We start from the raw sequence: 16472 nt of genomic DNA, 5'->3' as shown, positions 1-16472 counted from the left end.
GGGGTCTTTTCAGAAGGCAGATGCAGTTTGCACTCTAGTTCTAAGGCAGATTTCCCTCAGTGCCTGAGCTCTTCCAGCAGCAAAGCAGCTTGGAAGCTGAGGCAGGGAGTACAGCTGCTGGCACAGGAGTACAGCTGGGATGCAGCATCAGGTGAGCCAGACACCTGCACAGTACAGGGAAGCACAGTGCATTGTTCCAAAGCCAGGAGGAAGCCCCCTAATAGAGAGTGGTGTTGTCAGGACTGAAGCATGGTTATCCTGTTCCAAGAGTCGCTTGCTATTACTGTGGACTTAAACTCTAGGCAGTAGCTTGGGAGTCTCCCATCTAAATCTGTTGCCCAGGAGAGTGTTGTGTCCAGAGTTACACAAGCTGTCATGTCCAGTCGGTCCCAATATCAGTCCTGCTATCCCAGTGTACTTACTCATATGGCTTACTTAAAGCTAAGCCTAACATTATTAATTTTTTTTTCCAGGCTTGTGAGATCCAACACATCAACATGTATGGAAGTAAAATAACCAATGCGAGATACTGTTTGCTAATTTCTAAAGTGTAGTTATTTCTATACATTTTACCAATATGACAAGTTTTCCAAATAATACTCTCTTTAAAAGTATTTCAGTGTGCTAGATTTTTTATTACCTCTGTGTTGTTGTTTTGGTAATATGTTGTTGTATTGCATGGTATCCTAGTAAGTATTTTAAATAACCCACACAAATCCATTCTGCAATGTCAGGACACACTTCTGGGAGACATCAAGCTGCTGTCTTTGAATGCAGTTTCTGATATACTTGTGTTTTAGTGCACCTGTGTACTTATGGATTAAGCATTCATCTTTTAATCAAATGAAACAGGATACTACCCAGTAAGGAAAGAAGGTAGAGACGTTCAGTGCTGAACAGACAATTTTATTCAATGTAGCTTGCAGTGGACAGCCTCATGAGTTGCTCATACACCCAGTTTTGAGAGCTCACTGAATTTTCCTTTGTCAGTATATGTCAGTGAAAAGACTAATGATGTATGACCTGTCCAAGAAATACTAGGCACATGAGTAAATGTTGTATAAGACACATTAATGTTCACTTGGGACTTCTTGTGGTTTCTAGTGCTAGGCATGTTGAAGCATCTGTTGCCCTGTGAAAATGCAGAATCAGCTGGGCAGAATAGCTTTTATATCATCAAGTTTACTGGACAGATTTATGTCTCCATTATGCAGCTGAAAGATTTATCTGTCTGATTTTCCTAGAACGACTCGTCTTGGATCAAAATATTTTCTTCTCAACTGCTTTAAGTTATGTCATAGGAATATGTATTTAAATCTAAAACCATAAATCTTACATACCAATCTACCACTTGTCTTTCATAGAATATTATAAAGGATTAGTGCAGCTATATCAAGAGTTTAAAGCCGATTAATGAAACGTGTCTTTTTTCTTTTAGAACTTCTTTTAAAATGGCTCTTTATTATTTCAAGATTTATTTAATTTTTTTTTTGTGAGGGGAAGAGCTTTGATATTTCCCCACACGTAGTTTGGGATGATACTGTTGTTTATTCATTTACAGGTTATCTTTGTTTTTTTTTCCTTTGGATTGCATTTAAACATTTTTAAGATTCAATAGGCATTCTGATACCAGACAATATCATCAGCAAGTGTATCAGAAACTGGCTTGCTTGAATCAGAGTGTGTGTCTAGTCAGTGTGAGATGATAGAACCACTTTGTAATGAGGGTTTGCTAGTGATTGAATCCATGTGTCCTTTTTCCAGTTCTTTTTCTTTACTTCTAAATATAATTTTGACACTCATTCACTGTTTCCATGAATAAGACAATTTGTATACAAATTAGCCAATTCCTCCAAAAATCCTTATGTGTAACATTGCATAAAAAGGAGAAAGAAGCAAGAGTACAAGGACTTTCTTCACACAGTTTATATCATATGCTATACATTTTTTTTATTTGAATATGCTCAACAATCATCTGATATCCCTTAAAAGCAATCCTTATTCCAAATATGATTCTATTGCTGATATATCTGTGTCATCTGCAGCTATGTTGTTTAAGCAGGAAGAAAATTGCTTTAAGGAGAATTTTATTAAATACTGAGACTAGAAAATTCTTAGGTTTTCAAGATTTTTCCTTTTCTATGGCAAAATGATAGGGGTGATAGTAAAAGGAAAAATCTGTTGCAACAAGACAAATGTTTCTTACGATGTTTATAAAAATATTAGAAAGACTGGTTTGGATTTTGAAACACAAACTATGTTAATGGTACAGTTTCTGACTTAGAGAAGGAAGCTCAGTTCTAGGAGCCATAAACCTGCAATGAATTTGAGCCTTGTTGGGTCTGTGGATAAAAGAAAGTTAGCATTTACCAGATGACTTAGTACTTAGTCATAAATAAACATTTCGGTTAGAAAGTTTAAAAGGGAAGGGCTGACAAATACAAAACCAGTGTCTGGTCTGTAAGCAGAGCACAGGCAAGGCAAAGGAGTGGAGCTCACACTGGAAATTTATCTGAGAATGCCCTTGTCTTTGAATGCTTGAAGAAATTTCCGTAGTGGTGACTTGTTTCCTCGGGCCTCCTTTAGTATATTTTGTTACTTTGTATTCATTGCAACCTAACCCAGAGAAAATACTGGACTTTTACACATGAGGAAACTTAAACTCATTTTGCACATGCACTGTTAGTGTCCACAGGTTGTTTGCAAGTACGGTGGCTGTGAAATGCTACTGATTGAAAATTTCAAGCATTGGCCTTGTAGGATTCTTTTCCACACAATTTTGACAAGTAACCTCCCCATGATGTTGTTGTTATGCTCTAAATATATTCTCAAATCTTTTCTAGAGCCCTCAAATTTTGATAAGTATGTTGAGCTTTCACAGTAGGAAAACACATTCAGCACTTTGCTCAGATATTTTGTCTACAATATTGGAAGTATTTTTCAAAGGGCGTGTGAGCCCTGAATGTGATGGCTATTATTATTATTATTATTATTATTATTATTATTATTATTATTATTATTATTATTATTGTATGTGGTCTTATCAGTAGGGAAAGAGAAATTACACTGTTTTTCAGATTTGGATCCTTTTGACCTCTTTTATTAATCTGTAGCTCATTTCCTGGTATTAATTATAGTCAGAACTTAATGAACATCTTTTCAAATTATGTACTTGTTGTAATGGGAGCTGATCTAATAATTTCTTGTTGATAAATATAGGCGAAGCACAAGTGCTGAAACAAGGAAATATTGTTAGAGAGAGGTTCCTGTAACAAAGTTTCAATGGGAAATTACTCTAAATAATGTTGTTAAGGCTTGATTTCTTTATAAAAGAAGCAGCCAGCCATTACAAATTATTTTCGAGTTCTAATGGTTTTGTACATACAATTGGAAGAAAGAAACAGAATTTTCTTTGTGCTTTTTCCATTTATGTTTAGCCTTGTAGGTTTACCGAAACTGGAATTGAAGAAAATATACTTTTAGCGATTTTTATGACCTGTTCCTGAACTGGATGCTTCTTATACACATTGTAGCATGGCTGGCTTTAAACAAGCTTTTCATCTTCTTTATGGTGTTTGTGAAGAATACTGCACTTAGCTGACAGTATAATAAAAGCATTTTTGTGTGTGTATTTCACCAAACTTTCTTTTTTGTAATCGTGCAGTAGCTATTTCCTAGCCTATTCTTTAACTGTAGCAGTGTGATCATCCATACATCTATGAAATGTTCCTCAGAAGATTCGGCTAAGGAAGAATACACAGAGCTGAAAAGGATAAGCTGACTTCTAACAAGGATCTTTTCTTCATAGGAAAGCAGTTATGTGTCTGTAGATTTGATATACCAAACTAACATCCTTCACTCTTCTGGTACTTGGAGAAGGGTGTTTAGTCATCCCTATAATTTAAAGTGAGAAGACACATTTACTTACTTTCTGCCTTAATTCTCATGATTTCCTAGATTTATCTTTTAAATCATCAGTCCAACCATTTTTTGTCCTAAAATAAAATGACCTTTCTGTCTGGAGAGGGAGGAGTGAAGGTAGAAGCTGCAAAATGCCATTAAAGAACTGAAAAGTCAAGCTTGTACTTGTGGAGTGTTGGGGAAGTTCAGATGGTGCCTGTCTCCCAGATGATTCAAGTTTTCCATAGCTACTGAATTTTGCAGTCTTTGTAGTAATAAAATCCCCACTTTGATAATTGTCTTTTTTTTTCTATAAGATAGTATCCTGAAGAATCAAGATACAGTATTAAATCCCTACATGTTGTTAGTTATTTAAAATGCAGGGCAGAAGAATGGAACTTTTTTTTTCAAAGTCTTTATTTGCCAATTTCTGTGGGAGAGAAGAATGCAGCATTAGGTGACTGTCCTTGGTATAATTCCCCTTGAAGCCAAAGCCTGATGAGTATTTCACTGAACAGAGTTTCCCATGTTCAGCTCAATATTGGGCATTCTGTTTCAGCTTCAGTTAGTTGTGGTTAGTTCCTAACCACTACAGGCAGTTTCTTTGTCTGGGAAAGTGTCCCATCTTAATACAGAACAACACTACAGCATTGGGCAAAAGGTTTTCAGTGGAGCTCTAAAATTTTGTCATATCCATTTCGAGCATCTGGTGTGGTGCTCTTTTCTGGGTATAAGTCCAATGTTCTTTAAATTCTGCGAAATTTGGTGACCAAAATTTAGGTCCACAAAATTGCTAGTTACTCCTAACACTATTGCCCATTTCCTATGCCTAACTTTGTCTAGATTGGCTTCACTGGCTTTACTCATGCACTGTATTTGGTGGAAATCCAATATAAAATGTTGACATGATCAATGATAGTAGGAATTGGGACCAGGACACCTTTCTTTCCCACCCTTGTTTGGTGTGAAGCTGCATCTCATCCTGGTTGCTGTGCTCTATGTCCAATGTAGTTGCTACCAAGTTTCTCCCATGCAGGATACAGGTTCACCAAGAGGTGGAGAGTGTGCAATTGTCATGTGGCATGGTGGTTAAAGCATAATCCTCAAGGGTGGGAACAAAAGCGTTCTCTTTTCAAAAATTAAGAACCTCCTGAGTGCTTTTAAAAAGGAAGGCCAAGTGGAGGAGACCCTTTCCATGTCCTAATCTTTGTAAAATTTATTTATTCTCTGACTTTTTTACTCAATGTAGGAGAGGAAATCTGTAAATGAGTGCCTTTCCTCTGAACTCTAGTGGTAGATTTGAGCAGTGAAGCTACTATTTGTTTAATGAAATCTCCTACCACAATTGTATTTTAAAGGTCCATTAATCCTCTGAATTAAAGGAAATATTATTCATAGAATTGTTGTTATTTTTATTAGTTAGGCCTTTTAAATAGTAGAAAACCACCCATGGTTCTGTACATTAGCTATAGAAGTATTGGGACAGACAGAACAGTTAAATTAAAGAAGTGAAGACTTCTGTGGAGGAATACCAGCAGCATGTCATATGTGGGCAGCCACCATTAATCTCTGCCTCAGCAAAGCCTGATACTGACTAGTGTTGTCAATACCTTTCAAATATAAAAATTCCACAGATTTTCCTACATGGTTTTATTATTATTATTTTTCCGGAAAAAGGAAGTAGAGCTAAGTTCCAACAAGCTACAGAACATATTATGCAACCCAGTGAAAGCCAAGTAATTTGTAATAACATTTTTCATATTTTTAAAAGCTGCATAAACAGTAATAAAGTGTTGGCATATTGACCAGCGTGTTGCAATTATTGGAAGCCAAGGTGTTACAGATCTTCAAAAGCATGCCTGTGAAGTCCAGTAGGCATGAATAGAGTACAGTGTGATCTCATATCATCATGCAAGCAAACAGTCAATTCCGATTCTCATCTCTTAGGCAACAATTTGAGAAGAAAATAAAAGAAATGAGAAAGATTTTATTCACTATACATGCCAATTGGAGTATTTAACCATAATTTAAGGTTTGAAGAAACCAATGGAAAAAGAAGATTGTGTTATGGCTCAAGCTTAACAACACACATAGTGTCATACTCTGCTTTGCTGAGTGTTGAGCTCTCTAGTTCACTTTTTCCAAAACCATCAAATGCCTACCAGAGTGGTATTTCTGCTGTGACGCTCATCTGCTGTTCTTGTCTCTTTCCTTTTCTGAGTGCAATATTGCTGTTAATTGTTTAATTTCTGTTTGTCAGTATAAATGCTCGCTCATTATAAATATGCTCTGCTGACAAATTAGGTCATATGGCAAACACTTTTATTTTGGTTATTGAAAATGTAAAATACCAACAAAATATATCCTTTACTGTGCTTATTTTTCAACTTTGTTAGATATCACAAGGAGCATCCCTGAATGATTTAAGGAAAAAGAAGAGGCGTGCCCCTCTTCCACCAACTGCGTCTGCTCCACCCACTCCTGCCATACCTAACAGGACAGAAGATAGGGAAGACAAGAGGAAGAGCACAATGGGTGAGAGGCATTCTTTTCTCCTGAATAACCCTATTCATGTGCTTTTAATCCTCACTGTTTGAAGTTGCCTTAATTCTGTTATGCTGTGAGTTTGGAAACTTTTGTAACTTGGGGAAAAAACTACATTTCTCTGCAGAATGAAAGTCTGGAAATAAGTGTTTGTAAATTAGCTCTTTTTGCTTTTTTTAATGGCACCATTCAGAGTACCACAGGGTAGTAAAATGTACATAACACTCATCAGATGATTTGAATATTTGGCAAAAACTTTATACACAAAAGCACTAGACCTGGCCTATTCTGTGCCTTGAAGGTCATGACTGGTTTGCCAGTAAGTGGACATACAGAAATAGTAAATGGAAATGCTAATAAATGGAGACAGGCCAGGAAGTACTGAATGCATCTGAAGCCATGAAGTTCTGCTAGAACCCAAGTACAGTCAACTTGGTTCAGTGTTTACTCATGTTTCTAAAGCCTGGAGACATTTGATTTTCATGTAGTCCTCCAACAGTTTGACATCATGCCTAAATAAAGTAAAGATTTTTTTTTTTTTATTTCATCCTCACTTTTATTTTTAATCAATATCTGATGATTCTTTAGCTAGTCAGTACAAGAAGAGACCTGATGCTCTCAAAGCAATGCCATATATACCTAGACTCAACAAAAGAAACTGTAGCTTCAGTTGCATGTGGCACCACATTTACTCACACAGGAAAACTGAAAAACATTCTCCCAGACCTGTGCTGTTATCTGCCTGGTAGCTTGTTCAGATTGGTGAGAGCTTTGCCTGAGTGAGGACACCAGGATGATGCTTCTAGCGAGCAAAGTGATTTTATAATGGATCAAGTTATGAGATAATGACCCCACATATTGGAACTCATTTTTCAGTACATTAAGAGAATCATTCTTCAAGTGCCATAATGCACTTCAGTTCATGCCTTTGACCTCATGTTTCATAAAATGTTGAAGACATACAGATATGACATTCTGTCATACATAATTGCTTACATTACAAATGCCTCACAGTTTAGAAAGAAACCTCTTGGCTTTGTTCCAACATTTATTTTCAGTAAATGCTTCACATTTAATGCCTCAGCATTTATGTAGCAGCAGGAGTCCATTATCATGTGACACGTTTGACTCCACTGACATCTCTTATTTAAACTCTTTAAGGGCAGTGTTATTGCTGGGCCATATAACACAGGAGTTTTCAACAAATTGGCTTACTTTTAATCACTACAGATGTCACACTCTACTGCTTCTCATGCTTTGCCCTACTACTGGTCACTTTTTGATGACATTTGTTGCTTTAACTTTTTGTAAGTGGTTTGTTTTTTGTTTTTTTTTTTAATATTCTCAAATGTTACAGATGAGATAGAGCAGAGCTACTTCTAGTCTGTTCAGAACTGTGCACCTAAGTGCTTGCTAGCCAGACTCTGCTCATGTAGGATTCTGTAGTATCATTTGCTTTAATGGAGCCTTATTATTTTACACTGACAAAGACCTCGTCCCACAGTAGCCTTGTCTTCAGTGCTTTTTGTTTTCTGCTACTTTCTTGAATGAATGTGTTCATTAACAAGAAAAAATGTTACAGCCGGAGAGGGTTGGTAAAACAGCCTCTCTTCAGGGCCCTTGCAAGAAAACAATGAGAAAGCACAGATGGCTCTGAAAGCATGAGAGAAAAGCTGTGAAAAAAGCAAGACTCTAGTGAGGGAAAAAAACGTGCTGCAAGAAATAGTCAGCCACATGATGGAAAAAGTATTAAAGATACCTGTGTAGCTCTCAAGTTAGCCATGTGAATCAAAGCAAAAGATCTTATAAAAAATATTCTCAAACTGACAAATTCCCTGTTGTATTCAAGACTGAATCATTTATTGTGACAACAAAGTATTGTGCCAAATTTCCTCAAAGCAGTAGAAAAGGCCTTGCACATTTGCCAGCATTAAATTGTGTCTCTGGAAGATACTCCTCTGGAAGCTAGTGACTCCTAAGTAAAAAATCTTAATGTTTTAATCTTTTTTCTTCCCACTTGGTGCTGCTTACCTTCTGAGCAGCCCCAAAGCACAAGCCAGAGAGTGTAGGAATGGATCAGACCAAACATGTGTCTCTGCCAGCATCCATCTTCAGCAATGACCACAGCACATGCTTGAGGCAGGGTATGAAAGCAGAGCACGCAGGTAGTCATGGTTCCTCGGTGCACTTTCAACCTCCCAGCACTTTCCAAATAACAGTAGCTCAAGTTCTCTACACTACAAACTGACAGCAGCTTTTTAACGTGGAAAGTGGTTCACAGAGTACAATGCAAAGACACATGTATTTGTTTAGGTATTGCACACAGTGTTGAAATAATCCCCCAGACAAAGTTATCAGCATTTCCTTTGATAGCTTCAAACACTATTTTGCAAAAAACAACTTAATCATCTGCTTCTCTACAATGTCAAAATAATAAAAACTAACTCAAAAAGAAGAACAGAAAAACCTGTAAGATACCTACTTCAAAATAGCAACGTAAGGCGTCTTCCTCTTTCTCTCAGGAAGAGTTAGGAAAATAGTTACATAAAGTATCTGAGAGGTCAGCAATTCAGGAGTTTGATGCTTCAGAAGATAAAATAAAACACATTTTTCACATTTTCTTACACAGGTTTTTAATTTCATTTTTTAAAATTTGCTGAACTATTTTTCTTGGTCCTTCCTCGTGCCAAAACCGGTGATTTTTAGCATCAGTTATAATGTGGGTATATGTGCTAGGCTCAATTCTGGTCCCACTGCTGTTGGTTTAAGACCGACCTATTCCTTCTCCCTTGATTATTTGGATGTAAATAAGAGCAGAATTAGATCCAGAGAGACTTTGGATGTGGGTAAGGGAAAATCAATGTGTTTTTAAAAAATAACAATGAACAGAGCCATCATTATCTTGCAATGAAGTAACAAATCAATTGATCCTCCTGTAGGTGATGGACGGCAGGTGCCACAAAAGCCTCCTAGGGGCACCACTCGTGGTCCCCCCCAGTTAGTGATCCCCCCACCCCCACCTTACCCTCCTCCTGGCACTGACATTGTGGATCCAACAGTGTGTTACAGAGAAGCAGATGTTACAGCACCAACAGAGCTGGTACCTAAACGTATGTTTGAAAATATATGTACTTGCATTTCCATTCTTTTGATGATTACTCTCAGGGGTAGCTTTTCCAGACTTTCCTCTCTGCTCTTTAGATATCCATTTCTGTTTTTCCCCCTTTCTCCCACCTGTTGTCTTTCAAAATGTCCAATGCAGTGTAACTAATTAATATAAACAAAACACTTGTTTGGAGAGAGTTTTGCACATGATGCCTGGTCATTGTACAGAAGCATTTTAAAATAACCATCAAGCTTTGCAGCTTTGTTCAACTGAAAAAAAAAAAAAAAAACAAAACAAAAAAAAACTGTTGTCTTGTATTAATTTCCCAAGTTTATTTTTCTGTACTAACAATTTTTTTGTCACCCCAGAGACAAGTTCCTTTGAGAGTCAATGGGTCTATCAGTCTAGGTTGAAAACTACAGTGTCTTCCTTAAGAAAATTAAACCATTTACAGAAGCTGTATATTGTTAAAGGCCTTCCTGTCCTAATGGATACATCTTTCTTGGCATCTCTGGGTAGTCCTTTGTGTGCTTTTCACCTTGGGGCATTGCAGTTATCAGACAAAGAAGTACAATATTTTTCACAGCCCCGTGTACTTGTGAAAAGCATGTTTTCATGCTGCTTTTCCGTGCTTATCCATTGACTGCCTTTAAATCTTTGTACACAATCCAAGTCTTTGATCATGTATTATGTTCCCTGTGGGCTTGCCCTGCACACCCATGTAGAGCCAGTAAAAGCAGCAAAGCTCTGCACGTTATGACATCTCATGGATGCACTTCCTTTGAAGACTAGGAGGGTGTCTCCTAACCATGGGATAGAGAAATGTCTCCATTAGCTACTAATTTGACAGAAGGTCTCTTTCCAGGACCTTATTTTTACTAAAAGTATTCTGCAGGTTGCAGTTACTCTGATACATTCATGTGGATGTGCTTGCTGTTGCTAAATCTAAAGCATTATATTTCAAATCTGTCCTGAGGAAAGTACACATTGGTAAATTTTATTGGAGTTAATGATGGAAATTGAGGAGATCATACTAACAGAAAACCTGAATCTTATTGAGGATTAATCCTAAGGCAACTTTACCAGCTTATAGACAGAAATCATATTATACTTAAAATCTTCTTTTTGTTCTAGATACCATCAGCTTGTGTACAATGTTTTCTTTATTAAAAATCCATTGTGGCCTTCTTTGCATTAATATTTCTGCTTCATTTGAGTTTCTATCACTGTTATTTTGCAATGCTTCCCTGATCTACCTTGCTGATCAAATACCCTTTAATCAATGCAGTCCTGATGCAATCAGTGAGATCGTTTGCTCTTAAACAAACACAGTATCTCAGCCAAAAGGATTTGATTAAGCTTGTACATAGAAGCATAACATGAGTTTTTATTGTCCTCAATTTACAGAGAGCAAGAGCTTAGTGGGTACTTACTTTAGACTTAAAGCATCAGTGTTGGCGAGGGACAAGTTTTAGCTCTGTAATTATGCTTTGTCCTACCTAAATAAAGATAAGTGTGTAGATTTACACAGGAGAAGCGTGTGCAGATGTACCCATGAGAGACAGCAGCACGTAGGACAGATGCTAATTACATTGCCTAATGCCATTCTGAAAGGTGCTTAGATACCGTAGTGATTGAGCTGTGCAAGAACATTTTGCAACAATGTGTTTTATTGCCTGAGAATGCCTCAAGCAGTGCAAATAAGATTTGGGCGGTAGATTCAAAGAACAACAAAATTTTCAATCTTCCTAACTCTAACCTCAGTAAATGTGTTTTCTCATAGAATAAGGTGGGGAGGAGGATAAACTACTGATGCCAGCTGTTGATAAAAGACATGTTTTTTCTGAAATCACTCTCAAAACAGCTTTCTCTGATAACAATTGTGGTCTTCCTTTGCTGGGTGGGTGACTGTCAGCAGCAGTATGTGTTCCACAAGAAAAAAAAATCCCATTTAGAAGTTAAAATTTTGTGATCATATGGAGTTTAAATTCTCACTCCTTATGATCTGCCACAGTCTGTGAAGGACTGCTGTCCCTTCCTTCCTTCCTTCCTTCCTTCCTTCCTTCCTTCCTTCCTTCCTTCCTTCCTTCCTTCCTTCCTTCCTTCCTTCCTTCCTTCCTTCCTTCCTTCCTTCCTTTCCTAACACACAGTTGTCTCTTTGTGCTCTGGGAGACATAGGTTGAGGGATTTTCATTTCATAGAGAGTAGTGGCAATCACTTTTCATTGAGTTTTCCAAATTTATGTGGAGTCTAAGTAATTCATGAGTATGGCCTTTAGTAAGATACTTGAGCTTTTCTGTATCAAATGGTAAGAATTTCTTGCACAAACAAGGCTACAAAAGTTCCTTACAGTTTTTGCTCTAAAATATTTTTTATTCTAATTACATGACCTTTTCTCTAACATTTGGTCTGGTAGAACCTTAGCTGCATGTTGTGTGCCAGTTTAAATTGATGTGTTTATGGGATCCTTTCTTCTTCCTTTTCTTACTAATCAGATTGCTCATGGTCTGATTCTAAGATTGACTGTACTTTGGGAATGCAGAGATGGAGATTGTTGCATGGTGTTTGGTTATGTCACATTGCTTGTGAAGTTCCAAACGTGTGAGTGGATGGTGAGCTCTGTGCTACTTACCTGAGGTGAAGAATGCACATAGTAAAAGACTGCTGCACCTAGACAAGCACCTGAAACATGCTGCCTTGAAATGGCAGCCAGCTCATTAGAGCAAATTCGGTATTCCTGTGAAACTCCACATTAGCCCTTTATTTGGCTAGTTACGAACTATCATTAAGATATGTCATAAGAAATTAAAAGTTCTATGGGAAGGAATATACAATTCACCTTCCTGTAGAGTGAGATCCTGAAGTTAAGTTGTTCACTCTGGCACTGAATAAAGTTCTAGTGAGCTCAGGGCTCACGCTGGGTAAGGGCTTGACAACTGATTGATTTATAAATTTCAGAAAGTGCTCTGTCTCTGAAAAAAATTAAATCTAAGAGTTGGGTTTTGTTAGCTTGAAGCAAAAATGGGTAGAAACACAGAGGAAACTTCAATCTCTTACACGTGGCTCTAAATCAATTGAGAACTGAGGGCTGCTGTGCAGGGAGTTTTGCTGGCTTATCATGGTACACTGCTTCATAAGGCATGTGTCAAGTGGCCCAGCCTTTTCTTTCTCAGAGGTGGTCTTTAAAGCAAGAACACCTGCAGGTGTGGCTTAGAAGGCTTTTATTGCCATCACTACTCTTACTCATTCAGGCTATCTGAGGCTAAAGAATGAAGTTGAATCTCCAACATCATCTATCTTGCTCCTTCTGGAGAATTAAAATTCAGGCCAAGTAAAGCAGAATTCATAGACATACTGCATTATCAGTAAGTATTGTGCTGTTAGGATTGAGTTAGCTTATACATGAACCCAGGGAGTTAGAGCACCCGTGGAATTCCAAATTTTAAGACATGTGCCCGTGCACCTACACTTCCTTTGAGCATCTAATTCTTTGCTGTTACTGAGCATGCTAGCCATTCTTCTGACTGACCTACACAATACTTATAATTTTATCCTTTTACTCTTTTCCCCCGACAGTTTACTGTTGTGCATCATTCCCTTCATACTCCAAGCGTGTCTGACAGACCTTACCTCTTCCTATGACCTTCATACTTCTGAACCTCCTGTTGCCTCTGCTACCCTGATTCTTCTGTTACCTTCCTTCCTCCCCTGCTGGAAAAAAAGAAAAAAAAATCCACCACCTTTTTTTTTGACTGAGATTTTGGCTTCTTTTCTTTTTAAACTCGCACATTCTCTTTAAATTACTATTGATTGTTTTTGGCTGTGGTTCATACTCATTTGTTAGATGTATGCTCCAGAAAAGAATGGTGTGTTATATAAATCTATATATCAGCCTCAGAAAGATTATCTGTCGTTCTTTTCCAAAAGATTCTCTTTATTTTCAGCCATGATTTGATTTGGTGTTGCAGAAGAGTGTGTTCTTGGGACAGGGTGTCTTACTTTCCATATTGTTTAAAGTTTTAATGAAAAGTTTATAAAAACTTTTTTGTTGTTGTTGTTTTTTCTTTCAGTTACTCTAGTTACAAAATTTTGTAGTCTCTATTTGTTCTATTTTCCTTTTATTGCATCTGTTTTGTTCCTTTGGAACAAAACTAGAACTGGGCATGGCCTAGTTAAGTTGAAGTGCAAGATTCTTTCTGTATCTTGGCTATCAATCAAGCTGTGAAGAAAAAAAAAAGAAGCAGGAAGATCTGTTGCATCTACAAGGGGCTTAAAAGGAATACCAAGAACCAATACCAAATGCACTGATTCATATTCTTTACTTTGCTTTCATCCTGATGCTTAATATGAGTAATTTTATCTTGATGCTGGAGACATGCTGTGGATATCAAAGTGTGTGTTCTGTTACTGTAACAAAAGATGCAAACAGATACATCTCGTTCCACAAGTCTCCTTTTTGCACTTGGAATAGTCAGTGAGTTCTAATTAAATATCATGTATAGGTTTGTACTTAGCAAAAACTTCTTTGTGCTAAAGGAAGTTCTTCATGAGAACGACCCATAAGACATGTATTTTTAATAATCCTGAACTACAAACATAAGCTTTATGAGTTGTAATGTAATGGTACACACACCCAGAACTATTCTGACCTCACATGTACTGTGCTTTAAGACATTCATGTTATTTAAATGAGTGACTTGCAATACATAACTCTAATTTAAATGATGAAAAATTATTGTTTTACCCTCAAGCAAATAATCGTATTAATCTTGACTCCTATCCAGGTAGGCAAAATGGAGAAAAAGAAAGCAAAGCATTCCTACAGATAATATGAAATATGACTAAAATGGGGTTTGACAGTTTTTAATACAAATACGACATGTAGTTAGTAATTTTAAGTGATTCTTTAGAAAGTATACTTAGTACCCTAAGGGTCTTCTAATAAAAGTGTAGTGGATTTGAACTCTCTGAGCTGCCAGGTACTTTGTAATACCTTCTTAAGACAAGACAATGGTTTAATTGTAAGGCTTCTCTCAAAAAAAAAAAAAAGTAGGTGTTCTCAATGTAAAGATTAAGAACCTAATTTACCCATTCTCATTACTTTATTTGAAGTCTGTTTGTAACTCCACAGTGTTACATGGCCCATGGAGTTCAAACTAGTGTAAAAATAATGAAGTGGTGAAACAAAGTGTTTTATACTGAGTGCAAAGTATTGTCAAAGCAGTTCTTTCCGTTGACACCATTTTCCCTGAAAGGTGGCACAAGTTTTCAGTAAAATCACATTTTTAATGAAAATATCTCCTTGCTTTGAAATGATACAGCTATGGCCCCTCTCCACATAGGTGACATCTTTCCTACGAAAAGCAGTTTCTTTTCAGGTAGCCTCCTCAAGTTCCTAAAAGCTGTAAGTGAAATCTCAAGAAGTTCATTCTTTAAACTTAATTTACCTTTAATTAAAATGCAAAATTTACCTCTAGAATATGTTTGAGGGAATTAACAGTTTTTGTGAAATTCCTAGGTTAAATATTTTAAAGACCAGTTTAAGCTAGCTGGCTTTGCCTTTCAGGATTTAAAAAGGATCATTGCTTATATTCACTCATATTTGTTTATTATGATTTCATAAGTTACAGATATATATATATATATATATATATATACTATTAAAGAAAACTTGAAAAAAAAATAGAAGAAATATTTGTGTCTTTACAAGAAATCATCCTAGTTACAAGAAGTTATACTATGACATTAGCATAGTTTGAAACCCCCCAATATTTTATACAGTGTAAAAAAAAAAACCTCTCAATGACACAAAATCCAAATCTGTTGAGTGGAATTGCACAGATACTCTGTCTCAGAACTGTTAATTCATAATAGCATGTGTGCACAGATTTGTTTAAGCAAAGTGTGATTGCAGGACCAGAACTCACTGAAAGTTTGGTTCATGAGCTCAGCCCTAAGGTACTGCTGGGGAATTCCTGTTTGTTCCAAGCTTCAGCTCAGGATTTGTAAGAGCTCCTCAACTTGGCTTCTGAAAGAGAATGAGTTTTTCTGTCATTTTCAGTAACAGGAAGGAGTATCAGTTTAGTTCTCTTTGATGGACTCTTTGAGTCCTAGGTCAGCAGTGATATGAAAGGATATGACTTGGTTTTATTCCTTTTATGTTAACCTTGGAGACATTGGAGGTGTAGTGAGAATGACATGGAGAAGTTAATTACAAATTGATCACTACAATAAACTTTTCACTAAAATGCTAATACCAGACTTAGTAAGAAACACATTTAATATACCCAGCATTTATCTGCACTACCAAATAGCCTTGTACAAATGCTGTCCTTCATGTTAAGATATCTGGGGTGAAAATCAAATAAGCAATCAGAATAAAAAAAGTAAAATATCACTGAGCCCTTTCTGAAGAACAAATAAATGCCTAGATAACTTATAAATCAAAACAAATTCCTGTCTTACAACTCCAATGTCAGTGGCATTCAGTGCACTTAGGGAATAAGGACAGATGTATAATTTATGATTAAACCTATTCTGATGAATGTTCTCAACCCATACGAAATCCAGCGAACTAAAAACAGATCAAGCTTGGTGGCGCACAAGATTTTACTGAAATCCTTTTGTACGTTGGCCGCCAGAGGGAGCCGGTGTTGTCCCAGATTCACAGTAGGAGAGCAAGAAAAAGTAACATTAAAAGTGAATTTCAACCTGATAGATCCCACACTTACACAAAGTTTTTCAAGTTTTAGTTTTTGGAGTAGTTTTGTTAGATGTTTTTCTGCAACTGAAAATAAAAAAATAATTTTGTTTCTAGATTTTTTAAAAATCAGTTTCATCACATAAAAGAAAATGAAGATAAAATTACATTTTTAGGTGATGCCACTGTGACAGCTCTTCCAGATGCAAGCTCAAATTTTTA

General features: G+C 36.7%; 1 protein-coding gene across 6 annotated transcripts in view; it reads left to right on the top strand.

Annotated features, from left to right (window-relative positions):
• Window positions 1-16472, top strand: part of COBL (cordon-bleu WH2 repeat protein) — a 157306-nt gene that overhangs the window by 99059 nt on the left and 41775 nt on the right. For 5 of the 6 annotated variants that reach the window (XM_014872280.2, XM_088171397.1, XM_088171391.1 and 2 more), the window contains 2 exons: window positions 6297-6435; window positions 9384-9554. In XM_014872280.2, the coding sequence (XP_014727766.2) occupies window positions 6297-6435; window positions 9384-9554 (310 nt within the window). The remainder of the gene's footprint in view (window positions 1-6296; window positions 6436-9383; window positions 9555-16472) is intronic. The other variant, XM_088171406.1, reaches the window with a different exon arrangement.

The sequence above is a fragment of the Sturnus vulgaris genome, chromosome 1 (genome assembly GCF_052056855.1).
Source record: "Sturnus vulgaris isolate bStuVul1 chromosome 1, bStuVul1.hap1, whole genome shotgun sequence".
NCBI classification, from domain to species: domain Eukaryota; kingdom Metazoa; phylum Chordata; class Aves; order Passeriformes; family Sturnidae; genus Sturnus; species Sturnus vulgaris.
The sequence above is the reverse complement of the archived record's forward strand: the minus strand, read 5'-3'. Positions and strand labels throughout refer to the sequence as shown.